Source organism: Gouania willdenowi, chromosome 7, assembly GCF_900634775.1.
Source record: "Gouania willdenowi chromosome 7, fGouWil2.1, whole genome shotgun sequence".
NCBI classification, from domain to species: domain Eukaryota; kingdom Metazoa; phylum Chordata; class Actinopteri; order Blenniiformes; family Gobiesocidae; genus Gouania; species Gouania willdenowi.
This window is the reverse complement of record NC_041050.1, coordinates 14,078,440-14,102,480: the sequence shown is the minus strand read 5'-3', so window position 1 is coordinate 14,102,480 and position 24,041 is coordinate 14,078,440. Positions and strand designations below refer to the sequence as shown.

Sequence of the window (24,041 nt, the reverse complement as noted above, 5' to 3'; positions counted from 1 at the left end):
TTTAGTCACAAATCTTTGTCAACGCCAGGGACATTTTTTCTCTACAATTCGTTTTTGATCATTTTTATTATACTGTGTAACAAATACAAAGAAGCCAGGAATAGTGACAAGATGCGCCATTGTGGATTTTTTTTAATGCTTTTTTAAAAAAAATGTATTTATGTTTATTTGTTTACATTTTATTTGAACAAAGTTTATTTTTGAGAAAATGAAAGAATAGAATACTGTTTGAGATTTTGTGTGTACTGTTTCTATTTGAAAAAGAATAATCACACAACACATCATTTTAAAGATATTAAAAGACATTTCAGGCGACCCCAAGGTTGAAAATGACACCTAAATAGATGGGTTTAATTAAATTTCTTTAATATTTTTTTTTTTTTGACATTTTTTAGATTATATTTCCAAGTTTTATTCATATGCGCCACTTTAACGTGCGAGTGGAGTTGTTTCCAAACACATTAACATCATTCACAAATCTTGCACGTCGTGACGTCACTTATCTGGATTTAAAAAAAAAAAAAAAAAAAAAAAAAAAAAAAAACCGTGACGTAGAAAGCAAGATGGCGGCTCCCCGCTCCACGATGAAATTCTGGAAGCCGGGTAAGTACGAACCCGTTGAAAGGTTATGCGTTTAAATGCGTGTTTTCCATCGTGTTGTAGTTGTGTGTGTCACGCCACGGCCACGAGCTGGAGGAAGCGCGTTTAGGCGCGTCCGCTGGTGCGTTCACGGAACCTGCGCGATGTCTGCAGCTCTGCTCGTGTTGGCTGTGCTGAGCCTAACAAACATACAATAATATGACAGTCGGTCGTCATGTTTAGGCTCATCTGTGTATGCAAATCAAACGTTTGGTGCCTAAACATTTTGGACGCCTCCGTGCATTGACTTTATCAGTCATTTGGAGGTCTGCTGTAGTATCTGGTATCAACATATCTGCAGCTCAACATTCCATAGGAAGTCTTCTAAGTTAAGGAGGAGATCAGAGTCGTTTGTGTGGGACATTTGGGTTCTGGGGACTTTAGAAGGTGACTCAGCTCCTTTAACCCTTGCATCTTCTCTGCTTTGGTGCATTTTTCTATAAAAGTCACACAGTCAGCAGGGCAGGGTTTAATATGAAAGGGTCTTCATCATCGCTCAGTGAGAAATGCTCTGCATCACAGGAACAAAGGTGCATCACTGATATTCTTCCCATGGCCACCTTTGAAGGAAAACAACCTCTACACCCAATGATGGCTTTTATGTTTTTATACGATATATCTTGCCCCGCTATCGATCCATTTCTTTAGTGTGACTATTCATCAAAAAGCTTATATCGGAGGTGAAATTGCAGAGCAGTATGTAAAAGTGACACATGGATCTATCATTTAACGCGTATCAAAGGGTTCCATTCAGTAATGTCTTCATGCATCCATGTTGCATTTAAAGCCCCTCCTGTCAGCCTGTTCAATCCTCAGCAGAGCAGCTCACGTCTGAATAAAACATCTCCTCTTGGTCCATACCATCTGTTCTGCTCCAGGCACTGAGGCCCCAGGGATCTCAGAGGAACGAGAGCTCCACACAGAGACCACCGGCTCGCCCATCTTCTTCAACCCAAACACCGCCCTCTCCATAGAGAAGCAGAGACAGAAACTGCCAGTTTTTAAGGTTTCTCACCTCCTGTCCATCATTTTTAATGAAATATTTCTCATCAAATCACTTTTTCAGGTGTTTGATACCTACTGTGTGTAGAGGCAGAGAGATGATTTGGCAACATCTAAAAATAATCACGTAAAAAAAAAAAACATATGATAAATGTGACAAAAAAAATATTACGAATACATAAAACAAGTCTTAAAAAAGTGTATAACTTAAAAGCTGCAACTCCTGATGATTATTATGCCGCATTGATCAATAAGCCAAAGATTATTTGCTTAAAAAAAAAAAAAGACGTAAAAAGGTCAAAATTGTCCCTTGAGAGTTTGTTTTTAGCGACAATGTTTGTTGACATTTTGGCGCATTGCATTGTGGGATATGGAGTCGCGGAGACGATTAATTCTGATATCACAGGAAGTACCGGGAACAAACTAGCACAAAAAAAATTCACTGTCCTCATTTTTCTGGCGAAGAAACTCAAGATATCACGGAAAGAATTATGTAAAAAAAAAATAGTTTTATGTATCTTTAGATTGGGTCAACAACCCACAATACAATGCGCAAAAATGTCAACACAGATTAACTGTTGAGATTAAAACAAACTTTCACGCTGCCATTTTGACCTTTTCCCTTTCTTTTTGGAATAAATAATGTTTGATTCATTGACATACGAGGCATACACTGTTTTTTTTTCTAATAAAACAATATATTGGAATTAAAAGATTTGAAGTAAAAAAGTAGAAAAACAGATGTTTTGTAAGGACTCGTAGGCCGATTTCAGTAGATACTTTTTAATCCCAAGGTCTGTGGTTGTTTTCATCGCTTGCTGCATGTGATGTTGGGAAGCTTTCTTCACAAACAATACAAATAGCCAAGATAGAAAATAAAAATTAAGAAAAGTAAATTACCATAGGGAAAGCAGGGCATGTGTGTGTGTGTGCACGTGTCTGCTTGTGAACTGTGAATTTTCCTCCATGAATTCCCTTTGCAGCACAGAAACAACATCCTATACTTGGTTGAAAGTTTCCAGACTGTAATCATAGTCGGTGAGACTGGATGTGGAAAGACGACACAGATACCACAGGTTTGTGTACATTTTTTTACATCATCATAATCATCATCGTCTTCATTGGACATTCATTATGTCAGCTGTGCTTCACCCAACCTGATCTTCTTACTCTGTACTAGAGGTCAACCGATATGGGATTTTCAAAGGCCGATGCAGATACCGATTTTTAAATAAAAAATTTGGCCGATATTTGGGGCTGATATACTTTTTTTTTTTTTTTTTTTAATCACATTGATTATCAAAGACAATTGAAACACTCATGGTATCAATGTATATATTAGAAATGAAATGAAATACACCAGTAGAACTCTTAACATTTATTGAACTTGAAATATACCCGTACACAACCAAGTAAAACAAAAAGTACAGGATCGGTAAGTAGCACTAAAGCACGACAACAATATACAATGTGCAAGTAGTCGTTTTAAACTATTTCAAGCTTCTAGTATCTAGTATTTAAGTTAACAAGGATATAATAGGATAAGGATATTTGATCAGGCACCATTATATTATATTCTTATCCTATTATATCAGCTTTTTATTAGTAAACCTATTGGCTTCTACCTCTCCCATGCACATGCTATTATTATTTTTATTACGATCTTGAAAAAAGTCAATTTATCGGCCCGATACATCTACTACTACTTTGTAGCCTGTTTTTTTCACAGTGTGTTTGAAGCACAAAATTTGTGGAGAATCGACTATTTATGCGTTTGCATTTTTTGGCGTCGGTCTAACCTTTCCATCCTTTTCATCTGCGTCCCGTCAGTACCTGCTGGAGGCCGGCTGGGCAGCGGAGGGAAAAGTGATAGGAGTGACGCAGCCTCGACGGGTGGCTGCTATTTCTGTAAGACGAGTTCTTCTCATCTCCTCTTTTATGAACCCTTTAGTTAACACTGAGGTTCACTTAAGTTCACCATACTCTCTCCCCCTCCTGCCTGATAGGTAGCTAATCGTGTAGCGGAGGAGCGTGGAGCTCTGCTAGGACACGAGGTGGGCTACACCATCCGATTTGATGACCGCTCTGACCCCCAGGCCACGAGGATCAAGGTAGTCGTCAGTTTAACCACAATTTACTCAGATGACTTTTGGTTTGATCTGACGTGTGGGCGTGTCCTTCAGTTTCTCACAGATGGTATGCTGGTGCGGGAAATGATGGCAGACCCGCTTTTGAAAAATTACAGGTATAAAATCTTTTCTGCGCAAAGAAGATCAAGAATAGTGTTGATGAAATTAGTGTGTTGATCAAAAACGCAGCTAAATCCTATTGTCTGGGTGCACTAAGTGAGGATTATTGCAATTTGTTGTATGTCTTATTTAACCAGGAAAAATTCCTGATTTAGATTAAATTCTCCTTTCACAACAGTTTCTAAGCACATTTAACATAAAACAAAAATACTCTATACTAAAAAAATACAGTAAAAGACGAGGGAAAAACACAGACAATACTCCGGAAACACACAAAACGACCACAAAAATGAACAAAACAACAGTAATACACAAAAAACGACAACAAAACTACACAAAAAACGACATAAATAAACAAAATTGACTCAAAAAAAGGAAAACTGCAACACAAATGCATAATATGACTCCAAAAGACATACATTTTGCAAGAAAAGTACACAAAACAACAACAGAAATTCACAAAATGACTGATAACATGCAAAACAATAACAAACATACACAGAATGACAGAAAAACACACACAGTTACTCTAAAAACTCTTTGTACATAATGTGGCCCTTTGATCAAACTAACACGTTTTTGTGGGCGAGGTGTGATATAAGTAGCCCACCTCTACTTTAAAGGTTTGAAATAAATGTACGGGCGACTCCATTTTTATGTAAATTTGTGATGAATTTGCAATCTAGATCTGATTCGAATGAAACTCAATGGGTTAATTGAGAAACCAACATAACTTATTCAAATTTCATAAAGATCGGACAATTACAAACTGAGATATACATTTATGAAATTCCACCAACGATTACAGATTTTTAAACTGATATAGAATCAGTGTATTGAATCAGATCCCTTTCAAATTCTAATGGAATTTTCCATGTGTATCTTTGGTTTACATATTGTCAAAACCACTTTGGTACTTTTGATGTAATCTTGCTTACAGGCAAACAAACAAACAAACAAACAAATTGATAAATAAATGCGTGTGAAAATTTTCCTCACATTTAAAAAAACAGACAATGCTCAATATGATGTTTTTCTAACTCCTTTAACAAAGCCTTGGATTCACTAAAGATGACATTTATTCCTACAGTCTTTTTAGCAAAATAGTTCCCAAAAACAGTTACGTGTAACCTCGGTCGCACTGAACCCACTTTTTTCTGCTGAATACATATTTATTTGGGTATGAAGTAGTGCTCTTGATTGATCCTAGTCCAACTTTTAACATTTTAGTACAAGTTTTTAGTTGTAAAATGTCAGTTACAGAGTTACTGGCCTCTAAAGGTGCTCTCACACCGAATGCGACCGCAGCGCTGCAGTAGTTTTCATCGCCCCTGATGTGTCGCTTGCACATAACGGTGCTTTTTGGTCACTCCATCTCTTCATCGCTCTGGTGACGCAATCACCAGGGAACAATGTGTGTGGGTGTTAGTGTGTGTGTGTGTGTGTGTGTTGAGCCGGTGACAGGGAAGAGAGAGGGGGTTGATCACTTCTTTTCCTTCTTGCTCCGCTTTTGCGGTTTACTGAAGCGGGAGGGAGCAGGGAGGGGCTGCAGCCTTCGTTCTACAGACAGTGAAGGACGGGGGATTTGTCGCTTTAAATCGCTTAAAAAGTTTAGATTTTTCAACTTTGAGCGACGAGGTCGAGTGCAACCTCGTCGCTCAAATTACACGTCACGTCACTTTAGGGGAGATAACTTGAGATAGCGTCATTTACATTGATTTTAATGTAATCGCGTTGCTTCAGTCACTTCAATCGCGTTCGGTGTGAAAGCACCTTAACAGTTGAACGCCGGTGTCATGTACTGAGATTGTAACCCTATCCTAATCCAATAATAAAACAAAACACGTGTCCGTTCACTTTGAAAACAAAAATAAACAAAACTGGTTAATTAATTTTCCGGTTGTGCGCATATATGCTCTTATGCTATCTCATATATGCGCTTATGCTATCTCAGGATGATGCAATCCCAGTATGCCACACCAGCTATTACAATTTAATTTTGCTATTGGCTGACACGGATTCTTGTGCGTCATCAACTTTCACTGTTGGTCCCACTCCTCTTATAAAACCTGAGAGGAGGGAGTAGGGTTTCCTCCAATCACAGCTCAACAATGCTCTCTGAGCAGCATGCTCCATGCTTAACTGCAGTGATGTTTGCGACTCTGTGCTTGTATAAAGAGCAGATTCAGCACTAATCAGAGGGTTCATCAAGCTATGTGTGTATTTACGGACACATCGCATGTGTATTCCTGTCTGTCTCTGTGTGCGGGCGAACGTGCATGTAGTCTTTCTGTGTGTAAGCAGCGTTTCAGCCTCTGCTCAGCAATGAACAGAGGCTGTTTAGTGATAGTGTGTGTAGTGTTGTGTGTGCGTGGGTACAGCTTCACGTGGTGATTTTGCGTGTGTGATTGTAGTTTTTTTATCATAGATGTCAGTGCAGCGCTGTGACTGTTTGTATCTTATTTGGAGTCAGTAACACCATTAATCAAAGCAGTATTTGAATTCTCCCTTAGTTGCTGGTCAAGGGTTTAGTTACTCTTTCGGTTAGGAGCTCCATGGTGCACCGTTACTCTTGTACAAACTTTGAAAATATTTGAATATGTATTCAGAGGAATAACTGATCTGTTCATGCTTATGTTATTCTCAGTGTGTTGATGCTGGACGAAGCACACGAGAGAACTTTGTACACAGACATAGCCATCGGCCTGCTGAAGAAGGTAATACAGTTGAGGATATCTCTCCACTTTATAAATGATTCGTCATCGCTGTACTCTGACCATTCTTCTCCAACCCTTCAATAGATTCAGAAGAAGCGGCGAGACCTGAGGCTGATTGTGGCCTCTGCAACTCTTGACGCCAAGGTGATTGGATCATTAAGATGAACAGATACTGTATGAATGATGAACAGGCAGGAGCCAAAGTTGACATCACGTTGTTCTGACTTTTGCAATTTCCTGATGATTGAAAGACACAATGGGGCCAAGACTACGCTCATCTCTGAGCCAGTCAGCGGAAATGTCCTATCAGACATCTGCTTTACTTTGCTGGTGAAACAGCCTTTCCTGTCCATGTTGCAAAGTTTTTTTTTTGTCATGTGGCAGATTGAGGGCAACTAGTTTTTATTTGCATGTGTGTGCAAAACAAGACTAACTTAGAGTTTCCTTTTTAGGTTACTTGCCATTGGATTTTGAACAAAACGAGCAGCGAAGAGCATTTCTAATTTAATTTATCTTTATTTTCTCCATTATCTGAAGAAATTCCATGATTTCTTCAACCTGAACGAATCAGGAGATCCAAATAAAGACACGTGTGGCATCTTGACAGTTGAAGGACGTACTTTTCCAGTGGATGTTTTCTACACAGTCAGGTACTGCTTTTTCAACCTTCTTCAACTAAAAATGCTGTGCAAATATTTCTAAAGAGTTCACTTATGTGCTTCTCTCATTGATTTTCAGTCCTGTCCCAGATTATGTAAAGGCCACTGTGGAGACGGTGCTAAAGATCCATGAGACTGAGGACGATGGGGACGTCCTGGCCTTTCTCACCGGCCAGGTGAGTCGTGTCATTGGTGTGGTCAAGAAAACATGATCTTTTTGAATAATATGCTAAGGTTTCATTTATTCTGTTCTTCAGGAAATTTACTTTGATCTCCTGACATGTTTCGACTGTCAACTGCCAGTCTTCTTCAGAGGTGTCTGCTGTTTGCTTTGATGCTTCTTTGACTTCCGCATAATAATTCCAGCAAGTTCTTTTTGTAGTTGTTATAGTTCCAGCTTAGGCTACAACGAATTGTTAAAAATCGACTATTAAAAGCGTTGGCAATGAATTTCCTTATCGATTCTTTGTGTCGTGGGATTTATGTCACTGACTGCGACACAGAGCTTCGTGTGTGCACGCACATAGTGTTTGTGTGTGCGCACACCACAAGTGTTTGTGCGTGCACGTGCAGTTTTTGTATGTGTGCACTATGAGTGAGGCACTGGAGAGGGTCGTTGGAGCGCGTGAAACAAGACAGCTGCTTTCAAGCCTGAATAGGAGTATGGCTCCTTCAGGTAGACCTAGGGGTCCCTCCGCTGTCCCTTGTTCCCGCCGTCCACCACAGGTTCACTCCAGGGGCCGGAGGGCCAAAGATTGAGGCCATGGGCCGGCCGTTGTTTTTTTTTGCCTCGGGTATCTCAGTCTCTGAGCTGCTCAGGAATCGGATATTTGGGTGGTGTCCACCTTGACTCATGGCCCCCTGTCTCCAGTCGGGTCAAAGCTACTGTCATCAGCGACCAGGCAAAGGCCTTAGCACTGGACTAGGAGCTGTCCGCTCTCCTGGCCAAGAAGGCAATAGAGGAGGTAGATCCTCTGTGACACCCCCGAGGCTTCTACTCCACCTACTTCCTCGTGACACAAAAAACTGGTGGATACAGGCCAATACTGGAGCTGAATGGTGCCTCCACTCAGAAGTGGTGTGCATGATTAGGTTCTTTTCAGCAGAGCAGGGATCGATCTCTTTGCTTTGAAGGAATTAACCCACTGTCCTCTGGGCCAAGATGTGCTGGCACACCTTTGGCCAAAGGTCTTCCTTTATGCCTTTCCACCGTTTCCTCCGATTTTGCCGACACTTCACAGGGTTCTTCAGGAGGGCCACATGTTGTTGCTAGTGGACCCCTTCTGGCCAGTTTGGACATGGTTCCCCGTGCTGCGCAAACTCTGTTTCAGCGATCCACGTTGTCTCCCCAACAGAAAAGATCTGTTGTCCCAACGGGAGGTCAGGTTTGGCATGCCAATCCACACCACCTTCACTTATGTGTTTGGTTACTGAAAGGCCCGAATCACTACTGAGCAGTTGTGCGGAACCTGTCAGGCAGACCATCTTGATGCCAGAGTGCAGTCAACTCGGCTACAGTATGCCAACAGATGGATGTCTGTAGAGTGGTGCAAAAACCATGGGGAGGACCCAGTGCTTTGCTTGGTCCCCACGGTTCTGGAGTTCCTGCAGTCTCTTCTGGATGGGGAGGCGATCTCCATCCACCTTAAAAGTCTATATGGCTGCAATATCAGACTGACATGCTCGGATCGGCAATGGCACAGTGGGGAGCCACAGCCTTGTGGTGTTGTTTCTCAAGGGGGCTCTGAGACTTCACCCCCCGAGAGCTCCATGGGCCCCTGCATGGGACTTGCACTTAGTGCTGAATGGCTTGTGTCAGCCTCCCTTTTAGCCCCTGGCAAGTGCGGAACCACAGTGGGTGTTGCGTAAAACTATGTTTCTACTCGCCATCATCTCGGCAAAACGTGTCGGTGAGTTGCACGCATTGTCTAAAGAGGCACCCAGATTACAACTACTACCTAATACCTTTCCTGGGTCACCCAGGTTTCACAGGAGGTGATATTGTTGGTATGCATACTCAAACTGCTCATGCGCAAAGGGAACATTCAGTGCTTTAAGCACGGCCTCTGGTGGTCATTTGGGATTCATAGAACCGTAGTTACATACGTAACTTTAATTTAAAAAAATCAGAATAATCGATGACCAATTAATCGATTATGTTCCAGCGAGATTAATTTAGTCTTCTTTTTGAATAGTTTGTTAAGTTGAGGTTTTGTTTATTCAAACACGGTTTTTCAGGAATTTTTTTTCATCTCTTGACATGTTTAAAAATATCCTGAAAAACCTTGTCTGAATAAACAAAACCTCAACTTAACATACTATTAAAAACGAAGACTAAATTAATCTTGTTGAAAATTTTACATGAAGTCAAGTGAAACTTCAAAGGAACCATCAAAGTCGATCAGCAGAACTCCTCTGACAAAGACAGGCAGTTGACAGTTGAAACGTGTCAGGAGATCAAAGTAAATTTCCTGAAGAAAAGTTGTCTGAATAACTGAGACCTTAATATATTATTAAAAAAGAACTTGCTGGAATTATCTCTTTGACTTCAGACCTTTGATTTAAACATACATTTTTTTGTAGAGGTGACTAAACTAATAAATTTCTTTCTCAACGTCACCCAGTGTTAATGGATGCACACATGAGATTAAAATGTCTTTTTATTTCCAAAAATCTGCTGCACAACACCTGCCTTGCACTGTCTGTCAACAGGATCTGCTGCATAGATCACTGATTTTTAATGTCCAGGAAAATGCCACAAGTTGAGAACCTTTGTTTTGAACTGTTGTTATTTGTGGTTGTTTTTTCTTTCCTAGGACGAGGTGGAGAAGGTGGTCGCTTTCCTGCAGGAACAGGCCAGGTCTCTGTCAAGACACGGCATGAAGAAGCACCTGAGAATCTTGCCCATGTACTCAGGTCTGCCTTATGCGGAGCAGATGAAAATATTTGACAGAGCGCCTCCTTCAGTCCGTAAGGTGAATATTTTAAATTGGTCACTGATTCCCAGATTTTTCAGTCTTAGACCCATCATCATCATTAGCATCAGAGCCAAACACCATGAGACAGTGTTTTTCAACCTGCCTGGAATTAAAATGGGGTTGTAAATATTTTCTGATTTAACTAAGATGATTAATTTTTTTTTTAACATTTATTTTATTTATTTTTCTTTAATTATTTTCCACAGTTAAAAAAAAAAAAACAATACATACTTTAAGGATTTGAGGATTTTTATTTGTCATCATGTGCATGAACATGTACATAACGAAGTAACGTCCCTGGGTTGCCTGTTAAGCCCTAAAAGAATAAATAAATTTAGATTATAAAAATAGAAAAACACCAGTAATATAAATAGAATATATACAAAATAATACAAATATACAATGATATACGAAAGTGTAGTGACAATAATATCACAGAAATAGATATACAGAGCAGGAAGGGGCATAAGCTCAGAGCCTAAATAATAATTCATTTTTAATTAAAACACCACATACATTCTCTTTTTTTCTTTTTTTTGACACTTGTTAATGAACATACATTCTCTAACAACTGTATTCTATACTTTCATTTTCTCAAATATAAATCTAGTTCAAATAAAAATCAGTATGAAAATATCTAAGCTGGCGCATATTGTCACTTTTTTATTAAAACACAATATAACAAACATTATCAAAAAAAAGTAATTAGAGCAAGAGAATATCTGGGGATCGCCAGAAATTTGTGATATAATAATAGGATCACGACAAGAAAAAGGTTGGGAACCACTGCCATACGGTAAATAGCGTATAGGAAATTGAATTCCATAAGTTAACTGTCTCAAATGTATGTATTCTTGTGTTTTTTTTCAGATCATAGTGGCTACAAACATCGCAGAGACTTCCATCACCATTAATGGGATTGTGTTTGTCATTGACTGTGCTTTTGTGAAACTGCGAGCTTACAATCCCCGCACAGCCCTCGAATCGCTGGTGGTCACTCCCATCTCCAAGGCGTCAGCCAGCCAGAGGGCGGGGCGAGCAGGGCGCAACAGACCCGGGAAATGCTTTCGGCTATACACTGGTGTGTGTGTGTGTGGTAAAACAGTGTTTCTGAAATTGGGGTATGTGTACCTCCTAGTGGTCCGGGATGGCAATACAGGGGCTACTTGAGAGAGAAAGAAAGAGAAAAATTAACAAATGAAAGCTTTAAAAATATGGGCTTTTAGAATGTTTATTTTTTAGTTAAAAATGATAATCATACTAAATGTTACCAGCAACTCACAAAATGACAGCAAAACACACAAAATAAGAGAAAAATATACTGAATAATAAAAAGAACAGACAAAGAACAACAAAACACACAAAATAAGAGAAAAATATACTGAATAATAAAAAAAACAGACAAACAACAACAAAATGACACCAAAAACACACCAAAAACACGCACAATAAGAGAGAAAAATACTATTACTAGCGACACAAAATGACAACAAAGACACACTAAATGAGAGAAAAATACACAAGGTCACTACAAAATACACAAAAAACAGAGAAACATACAAAATGACATAAAAAACGACCAAAAGACACCAAAAACACACATTGAGAGATAATTTAATTAATACCAACAACACACACAATTAAAGAAAAATATACTGAATAATTTAAAAAAAAAAAAAAAAAAAAACAAAAACATGCACAAAATGATACCAAAACACACAAAATGATCCCAAAACCCACAAGATGACACACAAAATGACAATAGAAATGATCTTGATTAGAACAGGAACTGAAAATACAAACATCAGGGAGATGAGATGAGATTTAATTTAACTTATTGACAAAATGAGTTTTTAAAAAAATGTGTTATCATTCATTAATTCCATCATTATGCTCTATAGTTATTTTTTCATAGTATTCTGAGCAAAATGTAGTTGTCGGACATAAGGAGGTACTTGGATTCAATGGTAAGATAAAGGAGGTACTTTAATCAAAAAAGTTTGCGAACCACTGTGATAAATTATTCACTGCATTACACTTGCTCAAAATTTTCCATTTCTCCTTGTTTCACCTTACTTTTTGTCCTTTTTTTTTTTTAATCAGAGGAGGACTTTGAGAAGCTCCCTCCCACCACAGTGCCAGAGATGCAGCGCTCTAACTTGGCCCCTGTCATCCTGCAGCTCAAGGCATTAGGCATCGACAACGTCCTGAGGTTCAGCTTCCTTTCAGTAAGCGACTGGCTTTACATCCACAGTATATCAGCTACGTGCTGCTGCTCACCCACTGTGAAAAGAATCGTACTTTACATTTTAATTAGCCAGAATGGCTGCTGGCCCATGTGAAGGGACGCATGGAAACCATAAAATTAATGCAGCTAATGTTTGTTTGTACTTTAAAAGATGTAATGACTTCCCAAGTGTGTACTAGAATCCCACTTAATTTCACTTCTCGGAGTAAATATTGCACTTTAAATGCATTTTGCCTCTTATTGTTAAACAGCCTCCTCCAGCACAGTCCATGGTTCAGGCTTTGGAGCTGCTGTACGCTCTGGGAGGTAAGAATGGAGCTGCAAGACTAATGCAGTATGTAAAAGTCTTTGTTTTGCAAGCTTTTCCTCAACTGCATAACCTGTGTGTATCTTGTCAGGTCTGGACCAGTACGGACACTTGACTGATCCCATGGGCATGCGCATGGCGGAGTTTCCTCTCAGCCCCATGTTTGCAAAGATGCTCCTGGAGTCAGGGAACTTTGGTTGCTCCAAAGAGATGGTTACCATAGCAGCAATGATGCAGATCCAGAACATATTCTCTGTACCGCCCAATCAGAAAAAAGCTGCTGTGAGTGGAAATAAGATTTTAGGTTTTAAGGTTTGAAAACATGGGGTCAATTATAATTGTAATTGCGTATTTGAGAATTAATTACAATCATGGCGTAATTGTAATTGTATTTTAAAGGGCCTATATTATGCTAAGTCTACTTTTTTAGGCTTTTAACCTCGTTACAATGTTATTTCCTCATCAAAAACACCCCAGAAGTATTATTGGGCTTCCTTCCTGCATTTCTCAGAAATCCATCCTAATCCTGCTCTCTCTGCTGCTGCTCTGCCCTATTCTGTAAAACCAGAGGTCGGACTTTATTGATGTCATTGAAGTCTGAACCGCCCCCTCCAGGAAGTGCCTGCTGCTGAGCCGTTCTATTTTTAGTATCCGTTATATTGCCTCCTATCGCCTTTGACTTGATCTGACGTGTTCGTGACACAATGCGATGCAACGGTTGGGAAAAAACAAATGATTATCACCTTAAATGCACTATTTCTGTAGTTAATAGTGTTAAGTAGGAGAAGAAAGTGACTTAGCAGCTTCGGTGAGTGAAGCAGCTGAATTACTCTGCGCTGCTGCTACTGCTGCTGCTGTCATTAACGCAGTCTGAAGCCCTGAGATGGACTCATGATCACAATAGCTGCTCAAATAGCCATGTGTTTTACTGTAATGTGTAGTTTTTTGGCTGAAAACAATAACAACGGTGTGTGGATAGCAAAAAGAAAATTGCTTTGGTGATCACTGATCACCCTCGCTAGAGCGTGGCATGAAGTCTGCGTCTACAGACACGCCTACTCATGAATATGCATAAGTAGGCCCCAAAACAGCCCGTTTTTAGAACTGCTCAGAAAGTGACTTTTCAGAGGCTAAAACTCTGGAAAACAGGCCAGTTTGGGAAAATAAACCTGAAATACTATGTTGTTGGGGTTCTTAGAACAAATGGAGATGGGTGAAAAATAGCATGATATTTGACATCTGTTGCTGTCGTAATTGTAATTAAATTGTAATTGAGGTCAGATAATTTAAAAAAAATACTTAATTGCAATAATTAACAAAAAAATGTATATTCACAGACCACTGACATTGAAAATACACTGAATTAAAAAATAAACAAGTCAAGAAAACACATCAACAACAAAAAACAGAACAGAACATACAAAGAAAACATTGACCAAAACAAATAAAAAAAAAAAAATGGACAAAGCAGGAGTTTAAAAGACATGCATAGAAGGAAATTGGGGATGAATAAAAAGGGTAAGTGCCTTTTTGTCACACATCTTTTGATTAAATTATGTAACAGTTTAGATAATTGACTTTGTAATTGCATGACAATTTTATTGAAATTGTCATTCATAACGCAAAACTGGGGAATCATGTTACAGTTCTATGTACAGTTCTACACATATGTAGTTAATAATTATTAAAATATGTTTCATAACAAGCTTTTCCACATTTTACCATTTAAAAAAAAATATATAAATCTAGGGGTATACTGACACAAAAAAGGCTCACACCAAAATTATTAAAACCTATATTTTCATTGATTAGGATGTCTAATAAGGTAGCCAATAATAAAGTTATGTTTTATGGGGTCATTTATTTCAGGCTCAGTAATTGTGATTTATTGTAAATGATCTTTAGTAATTGAGAATGTAATTATAATTGAAAAATCGTGATTGAATTGTAATGGAACATGGATAATTGAAAACGTGATTGTAACTGAAATATTGAATTGACCCCAACCCTGGTCTGCACCCCTCTTCATTCCATTTTTGGCCCTTCACTCTGCAGGCGCGGGAGCACAGGAAGTTTGCTGTTGCAGAAGGAGACCATCTCACCATGCTTAATGTTTATGAAGCCTTCATTAAGGTATTGAATATATTGTGTACATACATGCATATATTAGTTGATTGTTACGCACAGGTACAGTGCATTCAGGAAAGTGCCAGAAACAAAGTTGATACAAGCGCTCAGTGTGGGTGTTTGCTTGTGTCCTTTATGTCTCACAGCACCAGAAAAGCTCCCAGTGGTGTCAGGAACATTTTCTCAATTACAAAGGCCTGCAGCGAGCGCTGACGGTACGGGAGCAGCTCAGGCGTCTCATGAATAAGTTTAAAGTGCCACGAACATCTAGTGAAGGTGCGTACGTGTCAAGTTACCATAATGACCGTATTTCAGAGGCGACCCCGTCAGATAGAGAGACCTTTTTAATGTTCATCTGATTAAGATTAAACCTTTTATCTACATTTTATCCAGGGGACCCTGATGTGATCTTGAGATGCATTGTTTCTGGATTTTTTGCCAACGCAGCCAGAATTCACCATTCTGGATCTTACAGGTCAAACACTGCACTATATTAGTTGGTTATTTATTGCAGGTTAGCAGAATTATAATTTATATGTATTTATGTATTGTTTCTAAAAACTTTTTTTTTAAATTGTGGCAGGACTCTGAGAGATGATAGAGAGCTTCACATCCACCCCACATCTGTACTGTATGGAGAGAAACCTCCTAAATGGTCAGCCTTACATTCACTGCATATTTTAGCTGCTGTTGGTGTCTGTCTGTTTTTTTTCTCACAGATTTAATGAGTATTTATTGTTATAACCATCACACATTTTGTAGCTTCATGAGGAGGAAACAAAAAACTAAAATGTATACAAGAAGTATTATAAAATAAGAGCTCAAACCTCTGTTCAGCGCCAAATTTCCTCTTTGACAGATAATGGCAGTTATCTGGATCAGCGATCCTCATCATGGTTCCATGATCATTCACACTTTAAAGCACAGGTGTCAAACTCAATGCCTGGGGGCCAATTCTGGCCCTTTAGAGCATTCAATTCGGCCCGCAGAAGATAGCAAAAAAGTCAGAGAAACCATGAATCATTGCGTAAATTACCTACTAATTCAGTTGTAAATATCTCAGCAAGGTATCTCCAAAATAATGCACAAATTCAGTGAAACTCCACAACATTTGCAGGGCTCACATTTCCCCCATGCTTATATCACATGATAGCAGTCATTTTTAATCTCAAATTGTTAAAAGAACTTTCAATTCTTCCAAAATTCTGCAATATCCCTCAAATTGCATAAAAATTGGCCACAAAATCAAAGCATAAATTGAAAGTGAAGATCCTGGACCGATATCTGCCACTTACTGCTTTGATATAATCGGTGCCGTACATATTCTATAATTTATTTACACATGGAAGTGCAAGAGCACAATAATGATTAAATTACAAACTTTCCCGCCTAAAATCTGCAGCCCACTTATGATACACTGCTCCGTATTTTGCCCCTGAACTAAAATGAGTTTGACACCCCTGCTTTAAAGTCTTGGAAGTAATTTCTATCGCCATTAGTAACAATACAGTAGGTCCAAATGTATGGGCACCACCATTTTTTCAAAAAGTCACAATGAAATACGCAACCCGGATTCGATCCGGATGCAACTTGGTGGAGCAATTGAGGAACCAACATGACATGAGTCAAATTTAATAAATATTGATCAATGACGAACTGAGACATGAATTCTTGTAAATCTGCCAATAATGAGAGATCGGATTTTTTTTATTTTTCAAACTGATCCAGAATCTGTGTATTGATCCGCATCCACTCCAAAATATGAGGAAACCTTCCATGGCGTAAGGTCTAAAATGTTGTCACAATCTGTTAAGTGCTTTTGACGTAATCCGGCTAACAGACAAATAAACAAATAAATAAATAAACACAGGTGAAAATATTACCTCCTTAGTGGAGGTGAAACGGAGTATACTGTTCAACATAGAATGAAAGAAAAGAACTTACTAAGAATTGGACTGAGCAAACACACACACACACACACATATATATATATATATATATATAAACAATGGCAACAGCAACAGACGTGTTCTAACTGCAATATTTAAACCCAATGCCGTGCAGGTCTGATGTGCGGAAGTGCCCACAGTGCTGACAGTTTCCATTCCGCTGTCTTTAGGGTTGTCTTTAATGAGGTGGTGCAGACGACGAAATACTTCATGCGTGATGTGACGGCTGTTGAATCGTCCTGGCTGGTTGAGTTGGCGCCACATTTTTACAAACAAGCTAAGGTAGGCCAAAGAAACCAAGTCCATGTAATCCTGGTGGACCAATTATGTTTAAAGAAGTCACACCCACAATGCTCCTTAAAAAAACAGCTATGAATTACTGAACTACAATATAAGAAATATAGATATATACTGGTGTTATAACATTCGATTCCACTGGAATTAAGGACTTCCTTTCGATTGACAAGTTAATTCCTAATATATAAAGTCTAAAAAGCCAAAGCGCTAGAAAGAGTTAGAGCCTGACTTGATACAGGATTTGAGGGCTGATACAGATATTGGAGCTTTTTGAAAAGGAGATATCTATCAATCGAAATATGAAATAAGAACATTTATATGCAAATAATTTATACTGTACTTGGACATAAATTCATTTAAAACCCATAATATGATTCAAGACAAAGAAGCAAAACATTACTAAATTAATATAAGAAACTTTTTTTTATTGGATTTTTTCAACGGATCAAGTTCACATAGATATGTTACCTTTATTTATATGTGACGTGGACTCCCAAGATATGTAAAGCTATGCTGGACAATCTTAAAGTGGAAATTGTGCAGTGGAAAGCATGATACAGGAGCGTTTATGGGGATTAGTTTATTTTATTTTACTTTTATTTAAGTTGAATTTATAACCTGATATTTCACCAAATGAAGTGAGAGTTGTACAGGCAGCACGAACAGAGACAGCCAGATTGGAAATGTACAAGAGCACATCGTCGGCATAAAGAGAAACCTTCAGCTTTATACCATTACACCATATCTCCGAACAATAAGGAACTTTAATGAGTAACACTGTCAACTTATTGACTGTAAAGCCACTGATGAAAAGAAAAGGCAAACTTGTTTTTCAGAATACAATATTAGATAAACAAAAATAATAATTTGAAAATAAAGTTGCAACAATTGCAAACAGTAAAAATGGAAAAATAAATAAAAAAAAGACTAAATCTAACTGTAAACAATGAACTTGTGCACTTCGGGTGTCATTTTGTCATCATTGTTACTGATTCAAAAGTGGCATCTTATAATGCAGAAAGCACAGAAACACCAAAGTTCCACACAGCAAAAAAGTTTAAGCATCAGTTACATATTATTGATAAGTGTCGATTAATTGATCATGGATAAAATCATCAGGCTCTAGAAAGAATAATGTGAACTTTTACACTTGTGTAACTTGCTAAAACACAAAGTGTGTAACTTGCTAAAACACAAAGTGTGTAACTTGCTAAAACACAAAGTGTGTAACTTGCTAAAACACAAAGTGTGTAACTTGCTAAAACACAAAGTGTGTAACTTGCTAAAACACAAAAAGGTCTAAACCATTATTATTATTATTATTATTATTATTTAGCAATTGCCTGTGAACACGATTGGGATGGACTTATTGATACAAACTGTTAAACGCCAGTATTTTACTTTAAAAAAAAAAAAAAAAAAAAAACACACACTAATGCTTTTCTTTCTCTTTGTGTCTGCTAGCATGGTTCTCTGGCCAGCAAGCGATCCAGGGTCCTTTAAATTTTGCATCACCACAGAAAGAGGACTACTGTACCACTGTGCCCTGTCCCCCCATCTCACTGTATATGAAGATGTAAAATATATTTATTGTCCACCTGCACAACTCCTCCTACACCATGTGACCAGACTACGATTACATGTGTTGGTATATTTTTTAGAAAAGACCATGTACTTGTACTTGTAGTTTAAATGAGCGTAATGTTGGGTGAGAGTAGAGTTCACTTAGGGCAGTTTTTTTTAAACTCTTTGGGTCCCTGCAGTCCTTACAGAGAGGGAGTAAACCTCACATCTACTACAACATGTTTGCTACAGTCTGTTCTTACATTTTTTGCTGTATTTTTTATTTTAATTTTAAAGATGTGAACATAGAACTATTTTAGTATTTTTTATTGAAATTAACACAAAATTAGTGTTCTTATACATCCCAAGTTTGGAATTGAATTACTTAATGATCTAGGTTAAAGTATTTCATTTTATTACATGCAAGAGAGTTGTATAGGAGCAAATTAAACAATGTAAATGATTGGAACTTCTCACTTTGAAATGATACAAGCCTTGAAGAGGAAAGCTTTTATGACTTCAAATGTTTGATTTACTGGCACAGCGTCAATATTCAATATCATTTTGTGTGAAGAACCCAAGAGTTTGACTTAGGCGTTGTCCTGTAAGGTGTGTGTCTGTGCGAGCGTTTTGACACGTAGCAGGTTTACGTCCGTCCAGGAACAGGCCCCTTTCTTACTCACAATCCTCATAGTAATACTGTGAAGAGTTTTCATTGCGTCTGGATCTCTGTTTTAGAGTATTAACAGTGTATAACTTGGACAAAATGGCCTTGTCACCACTCTGTGCCAATTGTTTTTTATTAGCCGATTTCCTTTACCAATGGAATGTGTAAAAACAACTGAACAAAAAGGTAAATGCTGTGAAATTCAAGCTGAAGTGAAGTGTGCCAGTGATGACTTAAAGTGCATTTAGACACGCAACCAAAGCCTCAAGGAAACAATAGCATTTATCTGACTATAGCCATAATCTTTGTCTCCATCGGCTTTTGTTTTCTTTTTGATGTTGGGAAAAAAAAAAAAAAGTATTTTGACCATATTCAACAATCACATTCCATGCTAACCATGTACTTCAAATGTTTCAGTAAGAAAACACATATAAAAAGTGTATTCATTGTACTCGGATGGAATGTACTTTCACACCAGTGTGCTCACTTCTGTCACCAACCTTCAGTCTGCATGTGTTCATTTTTTTACTGGAACTAGATCTTTAGATTAGATACAGTAAACCTATAAAAGCGCAGCACATAGTAGCAGTCAGTAGATAGCAAAACCAACTTAAACTAGACAAACATACAATCAAGTACCGTTGCATGAGAATCCGGGCACTGATGGAAACCAATGGCACTGAAATCCCATCGTAAACTTGTCGCAGAAGAAAACTTTTGTGAAATCATTTGTGTAGATGCTGAGAATGTATGCAGCCCAAGCAGAAATGTGTAGACACGTGTAACAACTAACTTAGAGATAAACACTGACACCACACTGAGTCTTCACAACGTCAAATAAAAGCCTTATTATCCCACTTTAAAATGCTGTAGTATGTGTAGTTTGTGTTTGCCAGGGGATGGCGCTGTTACACTATAAGCAGTGCTGAGCTGAAATAAACTGTTTATCAACATCATGCAGATCATAGTGTATTTATTTATTCTACATATTTATCCTGGGTCTATTAAAGTTAACTTTTTTTGCTGTTTAATATCTAGAACATATCTGGAAACTTTGAACTGGGATTTAGTTCTTGTGTGTGTGTGTGTGTGTGTGAAAAGCTTGAAGATTTTTTCTGTACATAATACAAATGCAACATTTTGCATGGCATCATATAATTATAGTTTTCAAACTTCTTTCAATTTTAGTTCCTCTTCAGCCATCTCTAATTATGAAATGATTAGCCATTATGGTGCACAATTAAGTAGCATAAAGACACAATGTTGGCCGGACATGATGGTTTACCATGTTTTAAGGACTAAAAACACAATGGAAATCAAAGGACTCAAGTCATGAGGTTGCGCAATTTAAATATCGGAAAGGTCAATTAACGTCCTTACCGGAAGTGACGTCACAGAGTTCAACGCTTGACACACCTGTGTTGATTTCTCCACGCGCTCCTTCACCGACACGCAAATAAGGACAAACACATCATGGAAACATCACATAAAGGTAGGTAGAAACTGAGTAGTTTACTCACTAAACTCATAAATATGATAATAGTCAGAGACACAGCAAGACAATAAGAGTTTTTTGACCACTATTTAATGTAACGTTGGATAAAAGAATAACTCAAAAACTTTGATTTTTATTTTATTTTATTTTTTTTAAAGATGAAGAAAATTTTTGTATTACTGCAAAATTAGATAACAAATGTGATATGCCGCCCTCGGCATACTTAACTCCACATTTACTAAAAGGTACCGTATAATAGCCTACAGTGATTCAGAACTAAAATCATCTTCAAACAAATGTTCTCAGAGAGATCGTTAATGACGATACAGTAGGTCCAAATGGACTGGTGTAGTAAAAAATAATCCTACGCGTGAAAGACTCCTACAGGCGCATGCATACTAATTGCGCAGTAAATATTTCCACGTATACGTACAATATTGCCCACTGTCTACCGTGGGAAACTTTCACGGTGGGGTTTATTCTACACTACACCGGAACACCCATTTTTCTTCGAAACGTTTCAATTCAAAGCGCAATCCGATTCGGATGAAACTGGGGGGCAATCAAGAAACCATTCCAACATAACTGAGTCAAATTTCATAAGGTTTGGTTAACTACGAACCGAGTAATGATTTTTTGAAATTCTGCGAATGATGGAGTTTTTGCGTTTAAAAAAAATAATAAACTGATCCAGAATCAAAATCCCCTGCAGAATTAGTTGGAATCTTCCATGTTGTAAATAAACTCAGGTGAATGTATATATTACCTGCTTGGCAGAGGAAACATACAAAGTCATCATCACCTAATTTCAAAGTAATTTAAATTAGGTGATGTAAATTCCCTGTGAAATGCCAAATAAAAATGAAACCCAAAACCAAATTTTGGGTTGCGACCCACAATTTGAGAACCCCTGCTGCAGTATAATGTGGGTACAGAAGATCAATAAATACATTGTTATTGCTGGATGATTTATTTTAAGAATGTAAGAAAAAATAGTCGCCGATATATGGAGATATTTCACCGCGCGATTATCGGATCGACTAAAAAAATTTTTTTAATCATGCTTTTTAATGTAAAAGAAAGATAAAAATATGAATTGTGCTAACATGTACAGTACGTAAACGCCCGGTCCCTAGGTGTCAGATGACCTCACTCCTCATTGCATTTTAGCTTGGAAGTTGATTCCACTTTATTTTCATAAAACAGACTAGGTACTTTAAAGGTGGTTCATTTAAAAAAAGAAGAAAAAAAATTAAGAACTTAACAGAATCAGAATCTATTGTTAAAGTTAAAGTTCCATTTTTTTGAAAAATGTAATTTGACAGTTTGATAAACAATTTGCCACTTGTTTTGATGTTTGTACTTGAATTACCATTAGTTACCATTTACTTGTTTTCACAAGTTTAAAACAAATGAAGTAAATAATATTTCATACTGTTTTGTGCTTGTAAAGGTGAAATTTATATTTATCGATATCGCAGTGTATTAAATATTGTTGAGTAACGGGATGCATCGTGACATGCAAATCGTGAAACTTATCGTATCTTCAGCTTCGTGGCAGTGCACACCCCTATTTTATTGTCCCAAGGAAACATGGCTCAATCTAGATTTGTAAACTTTTGAGTGCACACAAAGTGAGGTCCATTATTGATTAGGAATATTTTGGGTCCAGCATTATCTAGTATATGGCAGCGGCTATCCGTACGGTTGCCGTATCAATATACCGACATTCTATTCGTACGCAGCACCCGTATTTGGCCAGTTTAGGTCATGTGATAGGTCAGTCATTGGCCAGTTTAGGTCACGTGATAGGTCAGTCATTGGTCAGTTTAGGTCACGTGACTAAGATTAAACCTTACCCTAAACCTAATCCTAAAATGCTACGTACATGTATCGTACCAATAGCACCGGGGGTTGTTCGTACGGCAACGTACAATTAGACACTTTCTTAGTATATTGACATAAATGCAATTAATACAGCCAATGAAACATTATTGGGCCAGAGACGACAACATTTTCCTTCTTTTTTTTTGGTTCCACTCAGTTGGCCATTGGTGTTGTGTAACCACGTACACGTGAAGGGACAGCCGGAGGTATTAGTGATTAATTAGTTGCTTGTGACTTGGATGAGGCAGCCGTTTGAACAGGCTGTGCGTCTGTGCTTGAGTGTCCCTCACCATCTTTCAATGCTGTCAAAAAATCATTGACATGTTCCATCCAACTCAAAGAATGTTTAACTGTTTCAAAGGCTCTGATGGGAAAGGAAGTCATGTGTGAATTGTAATTACCCCATGTTCCAAGTTTATGCATGTTTTGAAAGAAAACAAGGTAGTTAATATTTGTCCACTTCATGAATGATTCCTAACCATGTTTTTCCGTTGTTTGAGGCAACTTTATAGTTTTATGGGATCAGTGTGTACCCCCGCCTAGTGTCCAGGGTGAGCCGGAGATGGGCACCGGCAGAACCTCGCGACCCTGAAAAAACAACAGGAACACGCGGTTCTGCAAATGGATGGACCGTTATTGGATATTTAAGTAATAATACTGTATTAAGGTTTAAATACCTGTGTTGATAAATTCATTTACATATTTTATTGTTGATGTAACTATAGATAGTAGGGGTGTTGAAAAAAAATTGATTCCACGATATATATCGCGATATTACGTCACGCGATTCTCGGATCGATTCAAAAAGCATCCATATGGATTTTTTTCTTTTTTATTTTTTTTTTTTTACCTTTATTTAACCAGGAAAGTCTTTTTCACTGCAGGAGACGTTGTAACTGCACAAAGAAGTTTAGCTGAAACCTGGGCATGTTGACCAGCTTGTGTTTTTCCAATAAAATCTGAAAAGAAAGTACTCAGTTTTTGCGTTTATTTGTTGTTGTAGGCGTATACCTCAGTTAAGTTGCACTGAAGTCAAAGTTAGTCTAAAAGCCACAGGAGATTGTATGTTATTTTTTATTTTAAGTTGTTGGCACATGGCATGTTAAAGCCAATGTTTTGAGTGTACAATATGCCAATAAAATATATTGCATATATAATGTTCTCATGAAGGTGTACAAATGTACAGATTAATTGTTTCTTAAGTCATATATTAAGAAATAAATCGCAATAATCAATTATACTTTAATAATGGGCTGT

The 24,041-nt window shown here is 37.8% G+C and overlaps 1 protein-coding gene across 1 annotated transcript; it reads left to right on the top strand.

The window, feature by feature from the left end:
• Positions 1-552: 552 nt before the first annotated feature.
• Positions 553-20,358, top strand: dhx35 (DEAH-box helicase 35). Its single transcript, XM_028452768.1, has 21 exons — positions 553-603; positions 1,518-1,645; positions 2,625-2,717; positions 3,472-3,549; positions 3,648-3,752; positions 3,825-3,886; positions 6,538-6,607; positions 6,692-6,751; positions 7,145-7,257; positions 7,346-7,442; positions 10,083-10,241; positions 11,115-11,325; positions 12,348-12,472; positions 12,744-12,798; positions 12,891-13,081; positions 14,855-14,932; positions 15,073-15,202; positions 15,320-15,401; positions 15,510-15,581; positions 17,046-17,157; positions 18,637-20,358. Exons 1-21 carry the CDS (start codon positions 564-566, stop codon positions 18,673-18,675), a joined length of 2,100 nt encoding a protein of 699 aa, XP_028308569.1. The 5' UTR covers positions 553-563; the 3' UTR covers positions 18,676-20,358.
• The last annotated feature ends 3,683 nt before the right edge of the window (positions 20,359-24,041 follow it).

Coding starts and splice junctions, on each gene's coding strand:
- dhx35 (XM_028452768.1), top strand. CDS start 564: ATGGCGGCTCCCCGCTCCACGATGAAATTCTGGAAGCCGG. Junction 2,718..3,471: donor AGACGACACAGATACCACAG/GTTTGTGTACAT, acceptor GCGTCCCGTCAG/TACCTGCTGGAGGCCGGCTG. Junction 15,582..17,045: donor GGAGAGAAACCTCCTAAATG/GTCAGCCTTACA, acceptor CGCTGTCTTTAG/GGTTGTCTTTAATGAGGTGG.